The 21,449-nt window shown below is 48.6% G+C and overlaps 1 protein-coding gene across 3 annotated transcripts in view; it reads left to right on the forward strand.

Moving 5' to 3' along the window:
* Nucleotides 1-1,415: 1,415 nt before the first annotated feature.
* DVL1 (dishevelled segment polarity protein 1) overlaps nt 1,416-21,449 on the forward strand; it is a 57,697-nt gene continuing 37,663 nt past the window's right edge. For all 3 annotated transcript variants that reach the window (XM_015297118.4, XM_015297119.4, XM_015297120.4), the window contains exon 1: nt 1,416-1,716. In XM_015297118.4, the coding sequence (XP_015152604.1) occupies nt 1,547-1,716 (170 nt within the window). In that variant the 5' untranslated portion in view covers nt 1,416-1,546. The remainder of the gene's footprint in view (nt 1,717-21,449) is intronic.

The following is a 21,449-nucleotide window of genomic DNA, read 5'->3' on the forward strand; positions in this document are numbered from 1 at the left end:
AAATAGGGATGTGTCTTTGCTGATCTCCAAGCCTTTAAAAGCATTAACATGTTCTGCTGGTGGAAGAACCATTCCAGTGCCATGGGTAACTCAGTCACTGAGCTGCGATATACTCCTTCACAGATGAATATTCTGAGGAGAGAATGTCCTCTTTCTTTGAAAGTGGGAAAGAAAAGAGGTTGAAATTAGCTGGGGATTTTCCTGGAGAGGTGTTTTTTGCTGAGCAGATTCCTTGAAACCTGACCTGCTGTTCTGAAATCTTCACTTTCTGCCTGCCAGCATGGGGGATTTCTAGAAAGAATGGTGGGCTCATCCCAAATGCATCAGCTGCACATCTGTTTCACCTGGCAGCAGTGAGCAGTGCTGTGAAATGTAGGAGATGAAGAGTCTGAAGCTCACTCAGTGCCAAGCACTGCGCTGCAATCTGTCCCAGCAAGCTTCTTCCAGAGCAGCTATTAACAGCAAGTTGTTCTGAGCCACAAATATCCATGCTTTCCTATTAGCATAAGCTCTGGAGAAGCCAAATGCACTGTGGAAAGTCTCATGATTGGCAGAGAGTCCACAGAACCCACCTCAGCTCTCGTGAAATACAAAGGGGAGAGGGAGTCCAAATTCTTGAGGTACCCAAAGGAGACGAGTCTGTCTGCCCCTGTGGTGCAGTGGGAACTGTCAGCCATAGATGTCTCATAGGCATCTCGTTGGAAGGAAGCCTCTGGTTGGAAGTTACATCTGGTGAAGAGCACTGATTTAGGAGATAAAGCTTTAGGAACAATATATTTGTATGGTAGTACAATAGATGTGTGGTAACATACGCAGCTTTTCCTGCTGCCGTGGGTATAATGGCGCTGACCCCATTGGTACAGTGGCTTCCCTGGAATGGAATGGTGCAATGGATTTACCTGGAAAGCGTTCAGTAATTCCTAGAGGCAGAAAGGGAGGGCGGAGAGGGGACTGACAGCGCCGGGGAGCGCTCCCAGGGACGCCTGTGCTCCCTGCCCTAAGCACCCAAAGAGCACAAGCAGTTCTCCTTCGCAAAAATGCTTTTATTTTCCCCCTTTGGAACCATCGCTCCGCTCCCGGCCCCTCCCCGGGCCGCTCCGCTGCAGTGCCGCCGTGCCGGCGGGGGGCGGCGGGCGAGAGCCGGGCTGTCCGCGGGCCGAGCGGCGGCGGGAGGAGGAGGAGGAGGAGAGGAGAAGGGGAGAGGAGGAGGAGGAGGAGGAGGAGGGCGGCTCGCCCGCTGCCCCCCCGCTGCCCGCCGGCCCCGGGGCTGGGTGCCGCGGCGGCCCCGCTGCCCAGCGCGGCGGGGGGCGGCGAGCGGCGGCGGGAGGATGTGCGCGGGGCGGGAGGCGGCGGCGAAGGGCTGCCGTTCCCGGGTCGGGCAGCTAGAGAGCAGTGCAGGGAGCGGAATCCCGGCCGAGGAGCGCGGCGGCGGCCGGGCGCTGGGAGCTGCCTTCCTGTGCGGGGCGGCCGCGGGCTGGAGGCGCTGAGCGGAGCCCCGGGCCGCGTCCCCTCAGCGCGCTGTTCGCCCCCCGCGCTGCCCTCTCCCATGGCGGAGACTAAAATCATCTACCACATCGACGAAGAGGAAACCCCGTACCTGGTGAAGCTGCCCGTCCCTCCGGAAAAAGTCACTTTGGCTGATTTTAAAAATGTCCTCAGCAACCGACCCGTGCACAGCTACAAATTCTTCTTCAAATCCATGGACCAGGATTTCGGGTGAGATGGGCGCCCGGCGCGGCCGTGGCGGTGGGGGGTTGTGTGGGGGCGGGGGGGGGTCGGCGGGTCCCGGCGCTGCGTTCCGCCTTTCCCCGCTCCCTCTGACAGCCGGGCTCGGTGTGCAGCCCGGCCCCGGAGGGGAGAGCACCTGCTGGGGTGGATGGCGGCGGGCGGGCGGGCGCTTCCCGCGGTGCGGGGCTGCGGTTGGAGGCTCCGCGGAGCGCGGCCCGGGCCCAGCCGGGCGGGTGCGGCCCTGCCCCGAGCCGCGCACTGCGGCACCCGCTGGGCGGTAGGCCCCGCCGGCACCGGGGGGGAGCGGCGGCCGCTAACATGGCGGCCCTCCGGCCCCGGCGGCCGCCCGGCGCTGACAGCTCCCCGCCCGGCCGTTCGGAGGCCTCGGCTCGGCTGCTCGTCGGCGGCCTCCGGGCTGAGGGGAGCCGGGCTGCGGCCGGGGCCTGAAAACCGCCTCCCGTTCTGGGGCTGCGCTCGCTGCTGCTGTCGGGTTGTGCCGCTTCTCCGCAGGGCTCTCCCAGCCCACCGGCAGCTGTCAGAGCCCCGGTGCCACTCGGGCGGTGTTTGTGGCCGAGCTCGGCCGTCCTCCCCACCCGCTCTGGGTTGCGTAGGGCCTTATCTATGGTCGCAATAAAGGAAACCAATAAAAAGGCGTTTGACAGCTCGCCAGACAGTAACTTTCAAAACGCATTAATCCCTTTGTAGTAAATCGCTTCTCTTTGTACTCGCATCTGTCGCTGGCACGACGATTTTTTTACACATCTCAATGCCTCGGCAGCAGAATGGAGCAGGGCTGTGGAATACTAATGCAGCCCTGACCCCAAACAGCGGCGGGATTGGGCGGTGAAACACATCGCCCTGTTACGTACCAGGCTGGCTCTTCCCTATCCCCGAGACCCAAAGATATCCCCGTTCTGCTCCATCCACCACGGGATGTGGGCATGGTTTGTCCACACGTATTTCTGCTGTGGCGGTCTGTTAGCATTGGCACGCCGCTGTAGGAATGCTCACTTTCACTCTCACGTTGACTTGTTGTTGTTGTTCTGGGTTGTGAAAACACGTTTTGGGTAACAGCTATACGAGGCGTTTGTTTTCAAAGCACGGCCTTTGAAAATGCCTGTTCCTAAACTGCTCTCCTTTGCCCCCCAAGTGATGCGGACACGCAGTCCGTAGCAGGCTTAGCAATCCTGGCTCTGTGTTTTCGTGGTGCAGCCTCAATGAAGGGTGATGGATTTGCTCAGACAGCATATGTGTTCGCTGCCACTGCTGCAGATGTTTGGTGTGAGGGAGAGCGAAAGCAGTGCTGGTGCTGTTGGGTGTGCTGGGGGCACCTCCGGCACGTGTGGGCAGAGAGAGCAGTGTCAGCCCTGAGGTGGGTTCTCATTTGTCTCAAAAGTTAAAGGGAGATGGGCTGCTCTCCTTGTCTTGCCCTAGAAACGGGGATGGTGGAGGATGAAGGGCTGTGAATGGGCGGTTAGGCTTAGCACCGTAAATTCTGCTTCTCTCGTTTAAACAGTGGTCTCAAACGTCACCAACCGTGAGACACGGGGGCTTGTTTGCGAGGGATTAAGGTTGGAAATGACCACTAAGATCATCAAATCCAACCCCAACCCCACTGCACCCCACTGAACTGTGCCCCTCAATGCCACGTCCAGGCACGGTGACTCCTGCACTTCGCTGGGGAGGAGGATGGCTGTGGGCTGCCATGCAGTCAGGTAGCGTGAAGCTGAACGTGAATCAGTTCAGCAGCAAATAGAGATTTGTAACTTTGGGGCTAAAAAGGCTCGGAGGACCCCCATAGGATGCTGGCAGCTGAACGCATACCAAGGGGTACACCCCTGACTTTGCTTGGGAGGTTGGTGCTGGCCCTCATGGTTCACCACAGGCTTCCAGAGAACCCCTGTGTCGCCTTATGTTATTCATTCCTAAATTTTCTCTAAGCTGTAGAATTAAGTTGTATGTGAGCATTACCATTGGCTCTGTGGTGGTAGAGGCACACACCATGGCCGGGTCGCTTGTAGGATCGGGATGTTGTGTGAACCTGAGTGGCATTCCCACTGACATCTCTGGCTGCCATTTGGCTTCCAGTAGAATTTTTACAGCTGAGCTATGATCCAACATAGAATTGGGTTTGTGATAGAAAAGCTGATGCATGATTTCACTACGCTGACAGCGGCACAACCACATCGCAGCTCTTTCTCCTTCCGTGGCTGTCGGATATATTCAGGGTTTAGGATATCCTAAAAGCAGGCAGCTCTTTTCCTTTCTCCCTTTTTCGTCTTCCTGCTATTTGACACCTTTTCAGTACCATAGAGCACCATCTTATGATGGCCTCATCTCTGCTTCCCATGAGGACTGGCTGCCCTCAGGATGAAGGTATTACCAAGGCTGCCATGATCCGGTCTTCATGAGTATTCCAACCAACTTCAGTGCACACCACAGTCCAGGTGAAGGCTCTCAGAGGTGCTGCTCCTGAGGCAGGAACCCATCATCCCAAACAGCTGGAGGTAACCCGTACCTCTGAAAGCTGTCAGTTGCATTTCGGTCTCTGTTTCACTTGTCAGCCAAACTGTTGTTGCTGGGATAATTGCAATTAGCTGTGAAAATCAGAGAATTAGGAGAAATCTACTCTCAGTCTCTGCAGTCTCAGCAAGTGTTAATGGTAAATTTGGGCTTTTCTCCTAATCTTATCTGCAAGCTGACTTTCTTACTGTTGCAAACAGGTAATTATAGCTGCAGTCCCCACTAACCGTAAGAGCATTGTACATCTAATTTCTGCCTTACGTGCTTGCAGATGCCCTCCAAGGAAGTGCATTCTGTAAATGGCACTTCAGCTGCAGTAACAGTTTGGTTTTCAGTGCTCTCCTGGCCTGTCCCTCGTGTCACTGCATGCTGGCTGTGCAGAGCTGTGATTTGGCACAGGGAGCACTGCTTGGCAGGGCGCTTTGTAAATCCCACTGTGGAGCAAAAAGTCATTCCTGCGTTAGGAAAGCAAATGTTTTCTTGGAGAAGTGGAGCCTCCTTGAGAAGCCAGTGATTGGGAACCAACCCTGCACATGTTGTTGTAATTAAGGCCCGGCCTTTCCTGGATCCCGAAATAACGTAATAAATAATTGTGTTCAGAAACAGTGGATGTGTTGAATTGTTTCCAGCAGTGAAAGATAGAGTTGCTTACCACTGGGACAGAGCTGGATGTGGACGTGGAGCCATGTCAGGCTGTGCTGTGACAACAAAGCAGCGGTGAGTACCTGCACTGGGCTGCTTCCAGCTGTCCTCCTTGGAAGGTGAGCTGGGGAAAGCTGCAGGAGAGGCAGATTTCCTCCTGACTTCAGTTGCCCTGTGCCTTGCAGCCTTAATGTTACACTCTTGGTAAAGCTGTAGAAAACAGATCTAATGTGTAACTTTTGGTTTGGCCTTCCTGGCAGGGTTTCCTTGAGAGAAAAACATCTTCTCGTGCTGTTTCATTTTCTGCTCTGATTCCTGTGCTACCTCTTGAGGGGATGGACCTGTCTGTGTTCTGCAAGCCCAGGCTTCCCTGTGGACTCTGTTCCTAATGTCATATTTGAGATGCAGAGCGGTTAGCTGTGTTCTCACTTGGACTTGACCCTTGGAAGTGCTTTGTAGTTTCTATTTTTGTTCTCATGAGTGGGAAGCTGAGCTGGGACGTCACGGGATTGGACTCGTTAATGTGGTATCTACCAAGAGGGAAATTTAGAGAAGGGGCTATTTGTGATGTGTGTTCTACGGGCAGGGAGTGCTGCTGTCGGCTGCCTTTGGTGCTCTCTTTCTTCCAGGGAAGGAGATGGGAGGTCACTTCCTACCACTGAAATTGTTGATTCTGAGGTTACAGCTGCATGTCCTTGTAATGATGTATAATGCAATTTTGTTGATTCTTTGGTGATTGAAAAATGGCAGATAATGGATGCATCTTAAAAGAAGGCAATGGTTTGTGGCGCCGGGGCTGTCATGACTGCAGCTCTGACAGCTGCATAAACTGTGTAGGATCCAAGTGATTCATGATGAATCCGTGTGACAGATCCCATAATAGAAATGCTGATCTGCCTGCTCATAAATATTTGGTATTTTCAGAGCTTTTCTTAATAGCGCTGTTATACACCATCATTAACTTCCAAAAATACAGCATAATAGATGCATATTATTCAAGCATTCCCACCTTGGAGACTTCATTCTGTGGTTTTATCTGTAGTCAGTATAGGATGCTGTGCTGTGATGTGATCGTGGCATGAGATGCCCAGGAAGGTCAGCTTCATTGCACAAATGGGTACCACGGCTCCTGCTGCTGTTTGCTCTGTGCTGCATCATTGCAACATTGCACCGTGGCAGGGGCTGCTGGTGCAAAGTGAGCCACTCCTGTGCTCTGCAGTCTCCATCCATCATATTCCAGAGGAAGTCTGTCCTGCCATCCTTCTGGGTGAGGTTCAAGTCCTCATTCTTTCCATTGTGTGAACTAATACACTTCTCGTTGTGCTTCTTTTGGGAGCGCTTTGAGGAGTGGCTTTTTAGGCATTCCTTTGGCATCAGCAAAAGAACTTCCTTTCTAACTGTACTTTTAGGTGCAGCTGTTTCTTGTGCAGAAATTGCTTTTCCTGGTACTCAGTGTCTTGAAAACTAGCAACCAGTTGCGATTGCAAGCAGTGGGATTGCAGCCTGGATGGGATTAAAATCTCTGTTTTTACCTTGCCCTTAAGGGAGTTCTGACCAAGAGACAGGAGTCACGACTGAGAAGTGTCTGACTGTAGGGATCTAGAATAGTTTAATCATTGGGAAAGCTTCTCAAGACAAGAAATATTTTGAAATACACCGGATATATCACCTAGAAAACACATTTGATCTGCATGTCAAATTCACAGAAGTCTACACTCACGGAATATAACCAGGAAAGCCATTGTAAAAATCCTGCCAGCAAAGGAGCATTGGGCAGAGGTGTGGAAGCCATAGCTGAGCCACACTGCTGAGGGCTTTGGGGCTGAGCTGTGAGCTTGGACAACTGTTTTCCCCATTGGTTCAGGGCAGGAGTGCTTTGCAGGTAGGGATTTGCCTTTTAGGTGCACTCTTGCAGTGGAAGTTTTAATGAGAAATTTTTGCTGGCGTTTTTAAGGGGATCCTCTGAAGACTAAAGAGCAGCATGAAGAGGTGCATACCTCTGTTGGAGAAGTGAGCACGCTGGATACAGGCTGTATTATAGGTCGGTTGCAGGTAGGAGATCATCTCATTTGAAACAGGATAAAACGAAGGCAAGCGGTGCACGTTTGCGTTAGAAAATACAGAGCTGGTGGACTAATGTGCTAAAAATAACAGGTTGGGAAAATGATCTTTGCAGCTCAATGACAGGAGCATTCCTGCCCAGTTGAAGGCCATGTTTCCAACCTGAGTGACAGGCAGGTGGATGAGCAGGTAAGAGGTGCTGTGCCATCAGCACTCAGCCTTGAGATACAAGTAAGGATATGTTTACAATGCAGCCTTGTAGAGTGGCCCTCCGTGTGCTTGATTTCCCACGTGCACCTCTGCCTTCTGAGTCTCTTTGACCCTCAGTGTTATCAAGGGAGGAGGAGGGGTTAGTAAGGAGGTAGCTCTGTGGAGGTAGAGCTAACAAGGCCAGGTTTTGTGATGATTTGTGTCCTTTCAGGGTTAACCCTCTGCATTTTCTCCCCCATTCCTTATCTCAGTCTGCTTTGTCAGTAGATGCTCGGAGATATCTGAGGTACAGTCAGACTGGAAAAAGGGCAGCAGTTTACTGGGGCGTGGAATTAAGGACAGGGGCTTCCACTGGGAATGCAGTCACATAATTTACCGTGTATGACTTTGCACATGCCTATGGCATATTTCCTGAGAATATCTTTTGGATGGCAAGTGTGTTTGAACAGATGGAGCAGCAAATGGCATCCTTTGTGAGATTTTTTTTCCCCCCTTTTTGGCCACGTTTGCTGATCTGTAGGCTAGGAGGGAGGAGGAGGTCTGTAGGAGGAGGGAGCGGTTGCATAATAGTGCAGGTTGTCTTCAGGTCACGCTCGGGCAGCTGCTGTGTGTGATGGAGATAGGGCAGAGCAAGGGGTGAATGCACAGCATGCTGCAGTGCCTGGCTGAGCCCTGGGACCTCTGTGCTGTGGTGTAGCAGGTGCTGATCCCTGGTGAGCTCACCACCAGTCTCAGCTTCTCGCTGAGTTTTAGCCAGCTTCCACGTGAGCTATTCTGTCCCATGAGCAGTGCTGGTCTGAATATGAAGCTTGCAATGGTAGGAGCGTGCCTTTGATAAAGGATTTCCTCAAAAAAAAAAAAGCCCCAACCCCAACCAACCAGCAGCAGGTGTGAAGTAGGTTGAGTTCAGAATTGCTGGGAATTTCATTTGTTCTTTGAGACAGCAAAGAGAACCAGCACAGGGATGTGTTGTCAGTGAAGGTTTCATCAGTACCTGCAGAAGGCTGGAGTGCTGTTCCTGGGGGAAGAAAATGGGTCGTATCATAGCTAAAGCACTGAGCTGAGACCTGGGAAGTAGCAGAATAATTGCATTCAGCCCCAGCATTGGGGTTGGACTCAACTGAGCACTCGGACACACTGAGCAGCGCTGAATTGAGGCCTCTGTTAGCTGCTGGCCTAATGAGAATAGTCTTTGCTTCTCCTGGGGTTTTCCCATTTTCTCTGCTGAAATTCATAAAGCTTTTTGTTTATACAGAGACCGTGCTTCTTACTGCTTGTATTTATACAGCACCTGGCACTGTGCTGCTTTGCTGTTCGCTGGCATCAGAAAGCACTATTGTAGTACAAATAAGATATGTACAGGAACACCATGCTAACAGATCCCAAAGGCCGTAGCTTTTAACCACACTAGGTTAGCTTATGTGTATTTCTCCGAGCTGATGCTGATAGCTGTCTACAGTACAAGCCATTGCTTATTTTAAAGTCCCAGCTGTAATGTAATCTAAATACTTAAAGCAACCACTCTTTCTGCTGGAACCTGAGGACTGCTCTGCTCTGAGGGTGGAGTACGTTACATTTATTAAAGCTAATGCTATGAAAACATGCAAAAGGGTTACATCAGGTTTGGTCTGTTTCCTGTGGCTAGTGATCAGCAGCAGGGCAAGTTAGAAAAACAAGTTTACTACTGTTCATTTAATGAACACCTCCCCAAAGTGAGAGCACAGGTCTTCTTTCCAGAGCTCAGCCTAAAGCATCTGCACAGAGACTGTACAGCTGTTGGAAGCATCCATCAGCTCTATAGGATGCGAGTTTGACACCTTATCTATGAGCTTGCTAATGAAAATACGTCTGTGAAGCGGGTTGAATTAAATGAGTTTTATTAAGTAGTATTTTTTAATGATTATCACCACTGTAGTCTGCTGCAGGAGCCTGAGTGGGCAGCCAGCACCAGGAGCAGACCCACGTTCAAGCACGGAAGGATCAGCCATAAAGAGCAATGGAACAGATTCAAGTTTTGAATTAAGGAATTCATTTACATGCAGTATTTCAACCTGCAAAGATTTCCCTGGTAGGTGAGGTGGGGCAGAGCTCACATAACTCACCATACGTTGTAGTCTTTAGAGCTGCACGGTCCAATTTTAACATCTCTGGGGGAAATGTGTAGGATGAGTGCTTGCAATTACAGCAGGGAGTTGTGTTCACAGCCTGCTCACCTGCCCTGTGAATGGGGAAACTGCAGCTGACATTCAGAAGGAGGCACCTCCTTTTGTGTTTGCAAAAGGGCAAGCTTGTTTTGGTTTGAACTTCAGCAGCACAGAGGTGGTTTCTTTTCTCTCTGTGTTTATGAGAAGCTGGAAAGGAGCAGCCTTATCTTTGAAATTTGGAGTGGCGTAAGAGGTGCTGACATCCAGTCTTGCATGAAGCCAGGTTTAAGGCCAAGTGTGTTAAAGCCATGAAACCCTGATCCCCTTTCTTAGCAGGTGTTTATTTAGCCTTATACATGTATTGCTGCAGCTTATCATCTAGCTTTTGGCTGCTTAAAATGCTGAGATTTCAGGGTTTTGTTTGGGAAGAAGGGAAGAGCAGGGAAGCTGTTTGGTGAGCACCTGCTGAGCTCAGCCCTGCCCTGGGGACCCTGAGGTCAGTGTTCCTTCAACATCACCACCTGTGAGCTGCAAGGACCCAAAGAGCTCAACAAGGCAGCAGTGTCCATTTGGTGACTGATGGCTGCAGATAGGTGCAATCTGTGCTTTGTTCCAGGACATCCAGCAGGGTCCTTCTCCCAGCAGGACTCAGCCTGCTGTACACAGAGCACGCTGTGCTGCTGCCAGTCCTTTGTTGGAGTGTTTGGGGTAGTTTGTACGCAGTAATGGAGAAGAGGTGGATGCCCTTTGGTGATGGAGGACATGGCACTGAATTGAAACAGATTGATGTGACTTGGTCCTGTCATTGTGTTGTGGTGTTTGTTTTAAAGCTTGCTTGTGCCTTACAGTCTCTCTCAATTTACTCCTTTGTTTGCGTTCTTTTCACTTAGGGACTCCTCTGTTATTTACTAAAGCTGATGTCAGTAAACTGCTGCACTGTGCCGAGCAGCAATCTTTTCTGGTACAGTTTATCAGGTAATTACTTGCCGTATCGAGGACTGTTATCTTTTCTTTGGTTATGTTATAGGTAAAGGAAGCAGCCTCGTGTTTTGCTAAACGTCTGCTTTCTGTGCTTTGATTGTGATATTACAGAATACCATGGGGGTGAGTAATTAAGCTGGTGTTGATCTGTAAATGAATCCTCTGCTCTGGCAGCCTGGAGTAAATGTCAGAGTGCTGCAGCCTTCCGTTGCCAGCATTTTGAAATCTCTACGTGTAGCTAATGAGAAAAACACACTTAGACCTAGCTGAAGCACAGCTATTTGCTTAGAATTGTGCAGGGCTGCAGTATGTGTAGGCAACCCCAGGTCCAAAGAACCAACTGTTTTCAGACAAGATAAACTGAATAGGTGGGTGGGGAAAATGGAAAGGGGGAGCAAAGCATTCTCAAAAATCTCTAATATCACTTTTAGTGTTTGTTTAATCAGTGTTTGCTTTCATTCACTTGGCTGGGGTGCTGGCTCTGGGCAGATGATTCAACTTGTCTGTTTTTCCTGTCGCAGCAAAACGTGTTGTTTTTGCACAATCATTCAGGGTAGGTCTAATTCTCCTTTCAGTGATGTTAGAAGAACCATTCCCAAAAATCTCCCCATTAATGTTCAGCAACGCAGTCTTGTTTGCTTGCTCGAGTGTTCCAAGACAGGTTGTTTTGCCTCATTTTTCTTTTGTTCAAAGATTGAGCTCTGAATGCTGGCAATGCTGCCTTTAAATTGGCCTGCATTGTTAGCTGGGCTCACAAAGCTGCTGTGACAATTGGAAGCTGAACAGTAATTGAATCAAATATCCATTTTGAAGAGCATGTTGTTGATAATAAAATATTTGGAAGCTGCAAGAATGTCCTTTCCCAATCGAATGACACTCAGTGTCTATCTGTGGTTCTCCAAGCAGATGCCTGTGTTGCCCAGGGTGCAGATGGCAGCCCCCCATGCAGTGCTGAGGTGGGCCTTCCCTGGGTGCAGTGGACCTGGTGAGAAAGCAGAACTGAAATAGCATGAAGGAGGGAGCATCTGTTGGTAGTAACACGATTTCTCTGAGTTCATGGCAGCTCCAGCTGCTTCCTGACCCCCTTTTACTTGCAGATCATACAAGAACAAACATTCCTCTCCTTACACACCCTCCAAAAATTGGCTGATGGGTGAACCTCTCCCAGAGCAAAATATGAAGAGGTCAGGTCTGCTGTCCAGAGTGAGTCCAAGAACTGCATCCAGCTATCTCCTGAGGAGATTAATACCATTTTAGGTGTTAATTTGCTTACCCAAATGTGAGAATAACCTTCAGGTAGAACTTAACCATTTGCACTGAAGTTTTCATCAGCTTCTGGATGAAAACTGTCTTGTGTAGTGGAAGTACAGTGCTATGTGAAAGCACATAAGCCATTTGTTAGCTATCCATGCTGCTTCTATCTGTAACCATCTTTATTTTGCAGCATGTTTTGTTCCAGTTGCTTTGTCCTCTATGAGCACGTCTGGGGACATCACGTGGTGAAAATATACTCCTTTCTCAACTGCAAAATGCCAAATGGGTATCAGGAATATCACTGTGAAGGTAGAAGGCAGGGAGAGATGGTATGGGTGTACGGCTCTGGATTTTCCTGTGGCCTTCAATTCCTTTCAGTGTCAGAGCTGAGAGAAGATTTTAAGTGTACGTCACATTGAAAACCTTTGATGTATAGCTGTGCTTTTTCCACCTAGTTACTGCTTGCCTTTTAGCAAAGGGCATTTGGATTGGGCTGCCACTAGAATGGCATTTTCTAAATTAGTTAAGCACCAACTGATGGTTTAATGAGTATGTTGGGGAAGGATGTGACTGGTGATTTTGCTGATGCTGCTTTGGGGTCCCAGCTCTCAGTGCAGGCTGCTGGAGCCCAGTCTTCCCATTTCTGCCCTGGAGTTTAATTGACTGAGACAAGCTGCTGAGCAAACACAGAGGAATTTACAGTGCTTCAGGAAGGAATGACCTAAATATTTGCCCCATGGTTGTGTTGTGGGTTATCTCCATGCTGAGTGTAAACCGCTGCCATGAGGGTTACTTTAGGAAATAATGATGGGTTTTGGTCCTTTCTCTGGCCTTGGTTAGATGATATGTTACAGAAATCTTTTGCAAAGATATTCCAGCATGTAGATATCTAAAATGTTGCAGAGTGATAAGAGGTGCTTACCGTAGGTGGTTCTGACTGTATTTCTATTTCCTTTGCACTACAATATCCTTGCTTTTCTCGCTGTCTCAAAAGCTTTCAGTTTGCAGTTCCTGCCATGTCAGTACTCGTGAGCATGAGCCCCAGCAGCTGCACAGCTGGGAGTGCCTGTGCCCATCGATGGATTTCATGGGGGGCAGAGATTCATTCATTCATTCAAGACATGTGCCTGGGATGAAAACCCATCGATCCAAAAGAAGGCGGTTTGTGGTGTGATTGCAGGCTGTGCTGAGTCACTCGTGGGGCTCACACCTCAGCTTGCTGCAAGGAGGGGCTTCTGAGGATTCTGCACATAGGCTACCATGAGCTGCTTAGGGAGAGCGTGGCTGTTGGGGTCATTCATTGCAATGTGCCTTCACGATCACCCAGGAAAAGAGCATTTGTCTGCAGCTTGTTTTGTGCTGAAGGGCAGTTAGGAAGTGCACAGCAGAGCTGGTCTTATCCAGCCTATTTCACGGGTGGGATGGGGGGGAGAGGTGGCATTTCTTTCTCTCTCCTCTCACAATTTGCTTTTTCTCTTCACAGCTGCTGGTTCTGTGGTCCTTGCTGCTTTGCTTTGTTGCTGATGGTGTATTGTTTGAACCTGAGGGAATGTTACTCATAACAAAAGCACAGGTTGCTGGTAGATACCTCACTGAGATTACAGCATTCCCCCATGATAGCAAAATAGACAATCATCTTCCATCCTAACAAGCGTCCTGTGGCAGTCCTTACCCACAAAACAATGAGGTATTACAGTGTGATCATAACTAGATGCTTGAAATACTCCATTAATTATCAGAATGTCTGCAGAGGGGCACTGATCATCACTGATGGGTTGCCTTGTGGCTTGCTGCAAAGCAGAAGTGAGAGCTTTGGTTTGCTTTTAAAGCACTTAAGGCCCTCTCACTGCTGCTTCCCCTCCTGCCAACTACAGGAGGGGATCATAAAGGGATGGAGCTCTTATTTCTTTCTTCCAATGAAACCTTGCAGCTGTAGTTAAAAGTATAAAGCGATGGGAAAAATATCTTGACTCTGTGTCAGCTGAATATTAGCTGTTAATTTCAATAATGGTGATGCAGATGATGAGAAAAAGAGACAAAGCAGACATGTCTCTGCTCTTCTGCTGCTGTAAATTAGTGTCCCAGCCCTCTGGGTGTGGGTTGTGTGACCCATGGATGCTGGTACCTTTGGGCCTGGCACTCTGGTGCAGATGCCAGGGCTGTGTGTCAGGGAACTGCCATCTGCTCTGTAAGCAGAGCAAGCCAACTGCACCACAGCATACAGAAATCTGTATGCCAGAAGCCCTCTTTCACCAGCAAAATGCAGATGTTCATCACATTTCCCTTTGTGGTTGGTGGTGCAGTGGGAAATGTCTTGGTTGTGAGTACTGTGTGCTGCTTCAGTGGGCTTCCATGAAAGGTCCTGCAAGTGCAAATGGCACGTGATGAGCATTGCTGCAGACCACAGTGTGCTGCGTGCTGTTAACAACAGCTGCATTTCTGGGTGGGCAGTGGAGTGGGGGATCTCTGGGTGTGCCAGGCTGGGGCTGCAGGACCTCCATTTGCTGAGCCCAGGGCATCTTTAAGTGCTTGCTTCCATAAGCATTTCTAACCAGAGGAGTTGATTCTTTATACTCTCTACAGGATTAAAGAGAAGAAGGAAAACTTGGAATGCTTTGTATCAGAATTGATATATAGCAGGTATCCGTCTTTGGCTAAACTGTGTGCATACCAGGAAACAGGTCATGCTTTTTTTTTCCTGCTTAGCACCATTAACCAGCAGTCAACCTGTTAGGACAGTTGGGAATCTCCCTTCCAAAACTGCCTTGAGTCACTGCAATGGAGCTGTGGAGTTTTTCCAGGACAGCAATTTACCAACCTATTCTTATGCAGCTGTTTCCACGACTCAGGATAGCCCTTTTGGAAATACCAAGCTGATCTTAACACTCTCCTTCCTTCCTCCATGCTCTGCCTTCACCCTAAGCTCTCAGGTTAAGAGCCCATTGTTTCTCCAGGAGGTCTCTCACCAGCCTGGGAGCTGCAGCTGAAACTCTCACAAGCTCCTGTCTGTGGAGTTAACTTTCTTCCAGCCTTCCTATGGACAAGCCTCCTCATCTCCTTTCTTTCTCCTTCCCTTTGCAATGTGAAGAGGCTGACCGCACAGACGAAGGCACTGGTTTGGGATTTGAGGTCTGACTTCTGTTTGTCTCTCTTTCATCTCCTTTGAATTTGACCTTGAGTAAATGATCCAGCCCCTGGTATTGCAACCAGTTAAACTCATGCCTCATTTAATTTAGGCACGAGTTGTACCTTCGGAGGAGACTGTAAGCACATTATGATTACATGTCCAAGAATCTTGTAAATACAAAGTTTTACCTTTTGGGTTTCAGTTCCCATTTGTAAGATCTTTTATATAAGCTGAGCTGTGCTGCCAGCTGACCCAAGCACTGAGTTTGCATGCATGGAAGCATACCAGTGCAACTCACTGTATCTTATCAGATTGCTTTCCTTTTGTTTAGCTGGATGGCAGAGGCTCTCCCTCCCATCCCCACCCATTGCTGTTCTGTTGCAGTTGTTTCAACAGAAGCTCTCTGCAATGACCAGCTCCGTGGTCCTTCCACCTCTATCTGGGTAATACCCTCTGTGGAATTCACTGTTGTGGTGGAATTCTTAAAACTGCAGGAAGAAAAAAATCATTTGCCAATGCAAAGACTTTTGGGGCTGCTGTCAAAGTGTTTATTTCTCCTGACCTATTTTGGTGATAGACCCAAACTGACAAAGCCTGAAAAAAAGATACAGTAAATGGAACAAAACTAAATGAGCCTGGAGACTGCTGAGTACAGGGCTGAGGAGGCAGAAAGGATGTATGACAACATTTGTCCTTATTAGGAAAGGGAGATGCAAAGAAGTGTCTGACACTAATTACATCTTGCTCTTAGCAGGAGAAGGAGCTGTGCAGAGGCAGCAGGTGATGGCAGGATGCAGGTGCTGCAGAAAACAGAGAAAACATGAATATGGAGGAGGCTGTGGGCCAGCTGTATTGCTTTAAGAGGAGATGAAGAGCTGCTCATGCAAGGGAGAGGCAGGATTTCTGATGTCATGGGGAAAGGTGGGGGTATGTGGTCATCATAGATTATCAAGCAGGGGCGATGCTTATATACATGCTTGACAAGTTCCTTCATTCAGCCTATGCAAAAATGCTCATTGGCTTCAGTGGGACTAGAAAATAAACCTGAAGTGGTACACAGTGTGCATTCCAAAGAGCTTTGGATGTTTGGAATCAAGGTAAGCTACATAACGGCCCTATATCTGGTGTTGGACTTCCTGCCAGTGGGTCTATGATTTGTTTTGCAGTGGCTCATGCAGTGCGTCCTCATCAGCTTTGAATCAATGGTTTCCAAAGCAGAGTGAATTTATTTGTTGTTCTCAGTGCTATTTCAGGTCTTGAGCTTGTAAGAATGACCTGTAGGGTAGCTGGGAGTCCTGTTCCCCATGTGATATTAGATAGATGCATCTGAAGGAGAGCAATCAAATAGTTAATGCTGGAAAGCCTGCCTCTTCTGTCTTTCAAATTGTCCCAGCAGGGGTTGCGTTTCATGGTTGACATTAGCCATGCTGTTCCAGCTCCTGCTTCTTTCACATCCCGCTTTTCATCCCCCCCTCCCTCCTTATGGTTTTTTTTAATACATCTCTTATTCAATGTGGTTAATAAGCAAATTTGTCATCTGCTTATTTTTGTCTTTGCTAACATGCTCTTCCCCCCCTCCTCCCCTCCCCATCCAAATTAACAGTAAGCCAGCGAATTGAAGATAATGCTACTGTGAACTATCCTTTGCTGCAGGGCAGCTTTGCATTTTTAGTGCCAGGCTGACTGCAGTTTGTGCTACCAAAACCAGGCAGTGCTGACAGAGCTGGGCCTTTCCCCTGGCAGGAGGGAAGGAGGAGCAGAGCTGCCACTCCTCAGTGGGCTGTTGTTGGGAGCACCCCCAGCTGCCCATGTCCTTGGCTTGCAAGTCCCCCAGGTGCACACAAGTGCTCCCTTCTTAGGGGGGCAGAGCACAAAGGGGTGAATATTACTCTCATCCTACTGGTGTTGCCCTCACCCTACCGGTGCAATGCGAGCTCCCTTTAGGAGAATCACTTCTACTGTGTTCCACTGCCATTCCTGAACGCAGCGGTTCGTCCGGCTGTGTGCTCTTTGTTTGGGCTGTGCATGTGAAACCTTGGCTCTGCAAGGCTCTGCATCTCAACCTGAGTGCTGGGAAGGACCTGTTCCCTGGGCTAGGCACTTAATTGGCTCCTATTTGCTGCTAGCTTTTTCAGACCGCTGTAATTACCGTGGTGACACTGATGTGATAGGTGTGAGCGTGTAATGAAGCTGGAGTAAACACGCCAGGTTTTTCAGCTGGTGGGTAAAGGAGTTGCATTGTGCTGCTGTTTGCTTTGATAACCATTGAGCAGTAGGAAAGCTTTTCAGCTGGGTGAGGGCAGTTTAGGGAACTGACACCAAAGTGCAGCTCAGTGTGTTTGGGAGCGGGGATCATTGTGTTGCACTGGCTCTGGGGAACAGCCCAGAGATCTCAAAGTGACCGTAGGCTGCTTCCAGTGCTTGCCTTTGGACACGATTAGCTTTGACAACCTTGGGTCTGTCACTCACGTTCCAATAAAATGCGTTGCTTCAAATTAAGCAAAACGAGAAGTTTTATCTTTTTTTAAGTGTTAGGAAATGTGGCTCTTATTGTTCCCTTCTCCCATTACCTGATGGCTTTTAGGAGTGGTGGCAGCAGGGATTCGTCTGAGTTCCAAGCTGCTGCCGAGGCTCCCCACGCTGTGTCCATTGGTAAGTGGGGCACTGTGAGCTCCCAGCAGCAGATTGAGTATCGTAATTACAAGCTGTATATGTTTGATTTCTTTGGAGTAGAGTCATATAGATCAGGAAGTGGCTTTATAATGGCACACAAATGGAACATGTACAAGCACTCATGGCATTACATGAACGTAGATCATAGTGGGTCCTTCTTTTCCCTATAAGCTCAGTGTTGCCAAATAAAACCATTGTCAGACATCTGTCCTTTGAGGTTTGCTTTGCACGGTCCACTTTACTGATCTTTTTTCCCCTGGATGGATGTTTAATAAATACACAGAGAGCTAACAGCAGAGCAAAGGGGTTAGAAAAGCCTGTAGAAAGGTCACTGCTGGCACTCTGCTGAAGGTACTGCCCTTGTGAGCCACAGCTTTGATACTTGCTGACAGCAAAGGAAGCATACTACGGGGAGAAGAGAGATTTTTAAGGTGTCTTGACTATACTGACTTATGTAAAGCTCTGCATGGTCGGTTGAATTTTATTATGAGTTATTTGTACATGAATTGCCAGCCTAAAGATAGTTGTAGGGGCAGTGATAGAGTTTGACACGTGACACGAATGACTCCATTCTGACTGGGTTTGCTGTAGTGGGAACAGTTATGCAGAAAGTTTCACCTTTTTCTCACCCATAGCATCTCTTTTTAAAAGCTTCTTTTTCTCTGTAGACTGCAGGGATTGCTAATTAGGATATCGTCCTCTGTTGGTTGGTAACTGCTGGTAAGCATAGCAGAAAGAGGACCTGGCCACAGCAGAGTGGATGCCAGCACTGCTGGGGCTGCCCTTATCTGGCTCAGCCAAGCTGTGCTCAGGGAAAGCAGAATGAGGGAATGGCAAAGCAGAGCTTTACTCCGAGAGATGCTGCCTGTATCCTTCTGCAGAAATAGGGGCTGGACAGCTCAAGGAGCTTTTCAAGTTCCATGGTGTGGGTTGGAGGAGCTGGAGCTGTTCAGCCACTTTTTATGGGTTAGTAGCAAAAGCTGCAACAAGATCAGACTCAGCACTTCACCTACTGCAGTGTTCCCATGTTTGTTGATGTTGAGCCCGTTGGAAGTCTGACCTGTGAAAAACTGCTGTGTGCTGTGGGTTGTGGCTTAGCTAGCAAATGGGATTTTGGTGCTTGCAAGCACTGCAATAGGAATTTGGGCTCTTCTCATTAATTTCAACCTGATATGGCAGCAGCTTTTGCTTCTCAGTAGGATTTGGAAAGAGGTCTTTTGTAGTCCTGCTTTGTGTCTGAGGGTTGGCCACGTCCTCCAGTCCAGAGAAACGAGCCACTCCATCCATTGAAATGAAGACAATAAAGGCAGGAGGGTCTTCTGGTTACAAACTGAAACGGTGGATGGATTATTTGTTGCTTTTCTTTTTTCCTTCTTGTTCAGTTCCTGGTGAAATTCCTCTCCGGAGCTGCAGTGCTAACCCAGCTCAGAAGGACCCCGCGTTGTCAGCCCTGCAGTGCTCTGCCACGTCCTGCAGCTGCAATGAGCCTTTCATCTCGCCTTTTAGACGATGGTTTTCCCTGCAGAAGGCTTATCTCATGCTGTATGGTGCCAGGATAATGAGAGCCTACTTTTCGTTTCACAGGGCTTTAAATAAATAAAGTAATTGGCCCTGTGTTTCCCCCCTCTCTTCCATGCTAATGCTCTGAGCTTTATTTACTGCTAAATTAAGGCAGAGGTTCTATCGCGTTCTATGTTTAAACCTACAAATACTCATTTAGAAGTCAAATGTACCGGGGCTTGGGCAGGTTAGGAATGAAAGCTTTGCATTTTGCTTGCTGTCCCTTCTGCATATGGAGGAGGTTCAGTTCCCTCCCTGTGATGCATGAGCTCTGAACAGCTTTTATCTCGCTGTTTTTCTCAGCAGCCTCTGAAATGACTACTGAAGGAGGTGGGGAACCAAAAAGGCAGAGCTGGGCAGGCCAGGAACAAGCAGCTCCTGCATCAGGATGCTCTGCCAGCTGCTGGGCACTCCTTAGCACGGGCATAGTGTCAGACATTCATCCCCATTTTGAAGTGCTTGCATGTCCCACCCTGACTTAGAAGGTGGTAGCTTATCGTGGTGAGCAATCACCATCCCATATGGGCACACCTCTAAAGACTGGGTTTTGTGACAAATTGCAGCTCACTTTTTTTTGATTCCTGACCAAACTTGTAGGCCCAGTTCCTCTTTGAAGCTGAGGTGTGGGTGGAATCTCAAATGGAAGAGGTCTGATCCAGCTTCTCATTATGCTACCAGCTTGTCTTGCAGCGTTGCAGTCCCACCAAAATGTTAGAGGCTGTATTTGTTCCTAAGAGGAAAAGGGCTTGGAAGGGGTACCAACAGGGACAACTTTGTCTTGTGATCTGCATTCCAGATCACTTTGGCCATGGAGACCATCCATGCCATGTGCTGGATAGCCACAACAGCCGTCAGGTGGGTTTATATTGTACCATTCCTGGGCTGCCTTGGGGACTCGGTGGGGAACTGTGCATCAGACTGATCTGTGTGTCACTTCAAGGCTGCACAGGGACCAGCAGTGCTAGCAAAGCTTTCTGCACAGCACTGTGGGAGATCTTTTGCACGTCCCCTTTGCACGTGGTGTGGAGGTGAGCACAGGGCTGGGAGCCTCCACCTTGCTGTCCCTGTGCAGCTCTGGAGGCAGCAGGTGTATGACTTGTGCTCCTCACAACGCATCCCTGGCATATACCAAAAGACCCGATGAGAATAAATGCAGTGATTTCCACCACATCAGTGACCAGAATTATACCATTTCATTAAAACATGTCTAGACAAATAACCTAGGGGAGAGTGATATTATCTCTAAGAAGTGTTTGAGGTTTCTGCATGGGGACCATACTAAATAAACTCATGAATAGCTTCTTTTCTCTCCCAGGTATCTGGAGCCTGGGAGTACTGGAGCCACATATGGATAATGTGATTGGCATTAGCTCCTTGTTAGCAGTTAGGTGAGCCTGCCTGTAAGTCGCTGTTCTATGAGGTATTGATTAGCACTTGTGGATATTTTTTGATATAGCTTTATTATTATAATGAGTCGCTTTCAAGAGCACACAAAAGGAGCATGTCACAGATGAATAAGAATTGATTCTTATCATGACTTGCTCTGGTGTGTGTTTAGCATTTCTTGCTCTTGTGTTGGTTGACAGCTGACACCACAATTGCACTTTCATTGAGAATGAATGGAGTACTTGTAATGAGAGGCCTGGAGCTGCTGGCAGGTCCCGTGGTTACACAGAATGGTTGATATAACACACGTTACCAAAATCTGTTTCCTTCTTAGAAGAATATTTTGTTGGTTTTATCTGGTAGTGGAGCAGCCCAGAGCCTTGCATGCCATGCAGTCTCTTGCTGCCCACCAGTGGGGCTAAGAGCTGTTGATGATAAGCCAATATCTTCACGAACCTCATCTTTCAGCTCTCAGCTTGGGGGCTGGCTGGGGGGGTGGCACCTGGGTTGGAAACTGCAGCTCTGCAACGAATTGGGATGCAGCTGTGTGTGTGCAAAGTGGTGCTGGCCTGGCTTCGACTGCAGAGCTTCACAGCAGGCTGCATCCCTGCCTGGGCACTGCATGAGTGTCATCCGCCAGCACTGTTTGGAGAGTGAGTTTGGAAGATAATTGCACCCTGGGGAAAGCAGAATCCAAGCCAGCTGTTTCCAATGGGCATTCCACAACCAGCTTGCTGCTGGCAGTAGGCTCTGTTTTAACAGTGATTTTCCTAGGTTATTTTCAAGAACTACTTAATTTTATGGGGGATGGTTACACTATTATTTATTATTTGTAACTAAGGCAGTGGACTGAGACTTGGAAAGCTGGATTTGCTTCATAATTTTGCTGACTCGTCCCTTTGTATTGTGACTTCTTTGTCTTCGTGGCAGAGCTGACGATGTGTGTCTGTCATTTGGGACAGCTGCAAGAATAGATTCATTAACACTGGTGAGACAGTAATACACTCATGCAAATAACTTACTAACTAATGTGAATTTTCCTTCTCGTCCAAGTTGTGATATGCTTTTTGCCTTGTGCCAAACACAGCCCAATCACAGCCCTGGGATGCATGAGAACCTCAACCTCAGTGAAGATGGTGACTGTTGATGTGTTTTGTATC

This window comes from Gallus gallus, chromosome 21 (genome assembly GCF_016699485.2).
Source record: "Gallus gallus isolate bGalGal1 chromosome 21, bGalGal1.mat.broiler.GRCg7b, whole genome shotgun sequence".
NCBI classification, from domain to species: domain Eukaryota; kingdom Metazoa; phylum Chordata; class Aves; order Galliformes; family Phasianidae; genus Gallus; species Gallus gallus.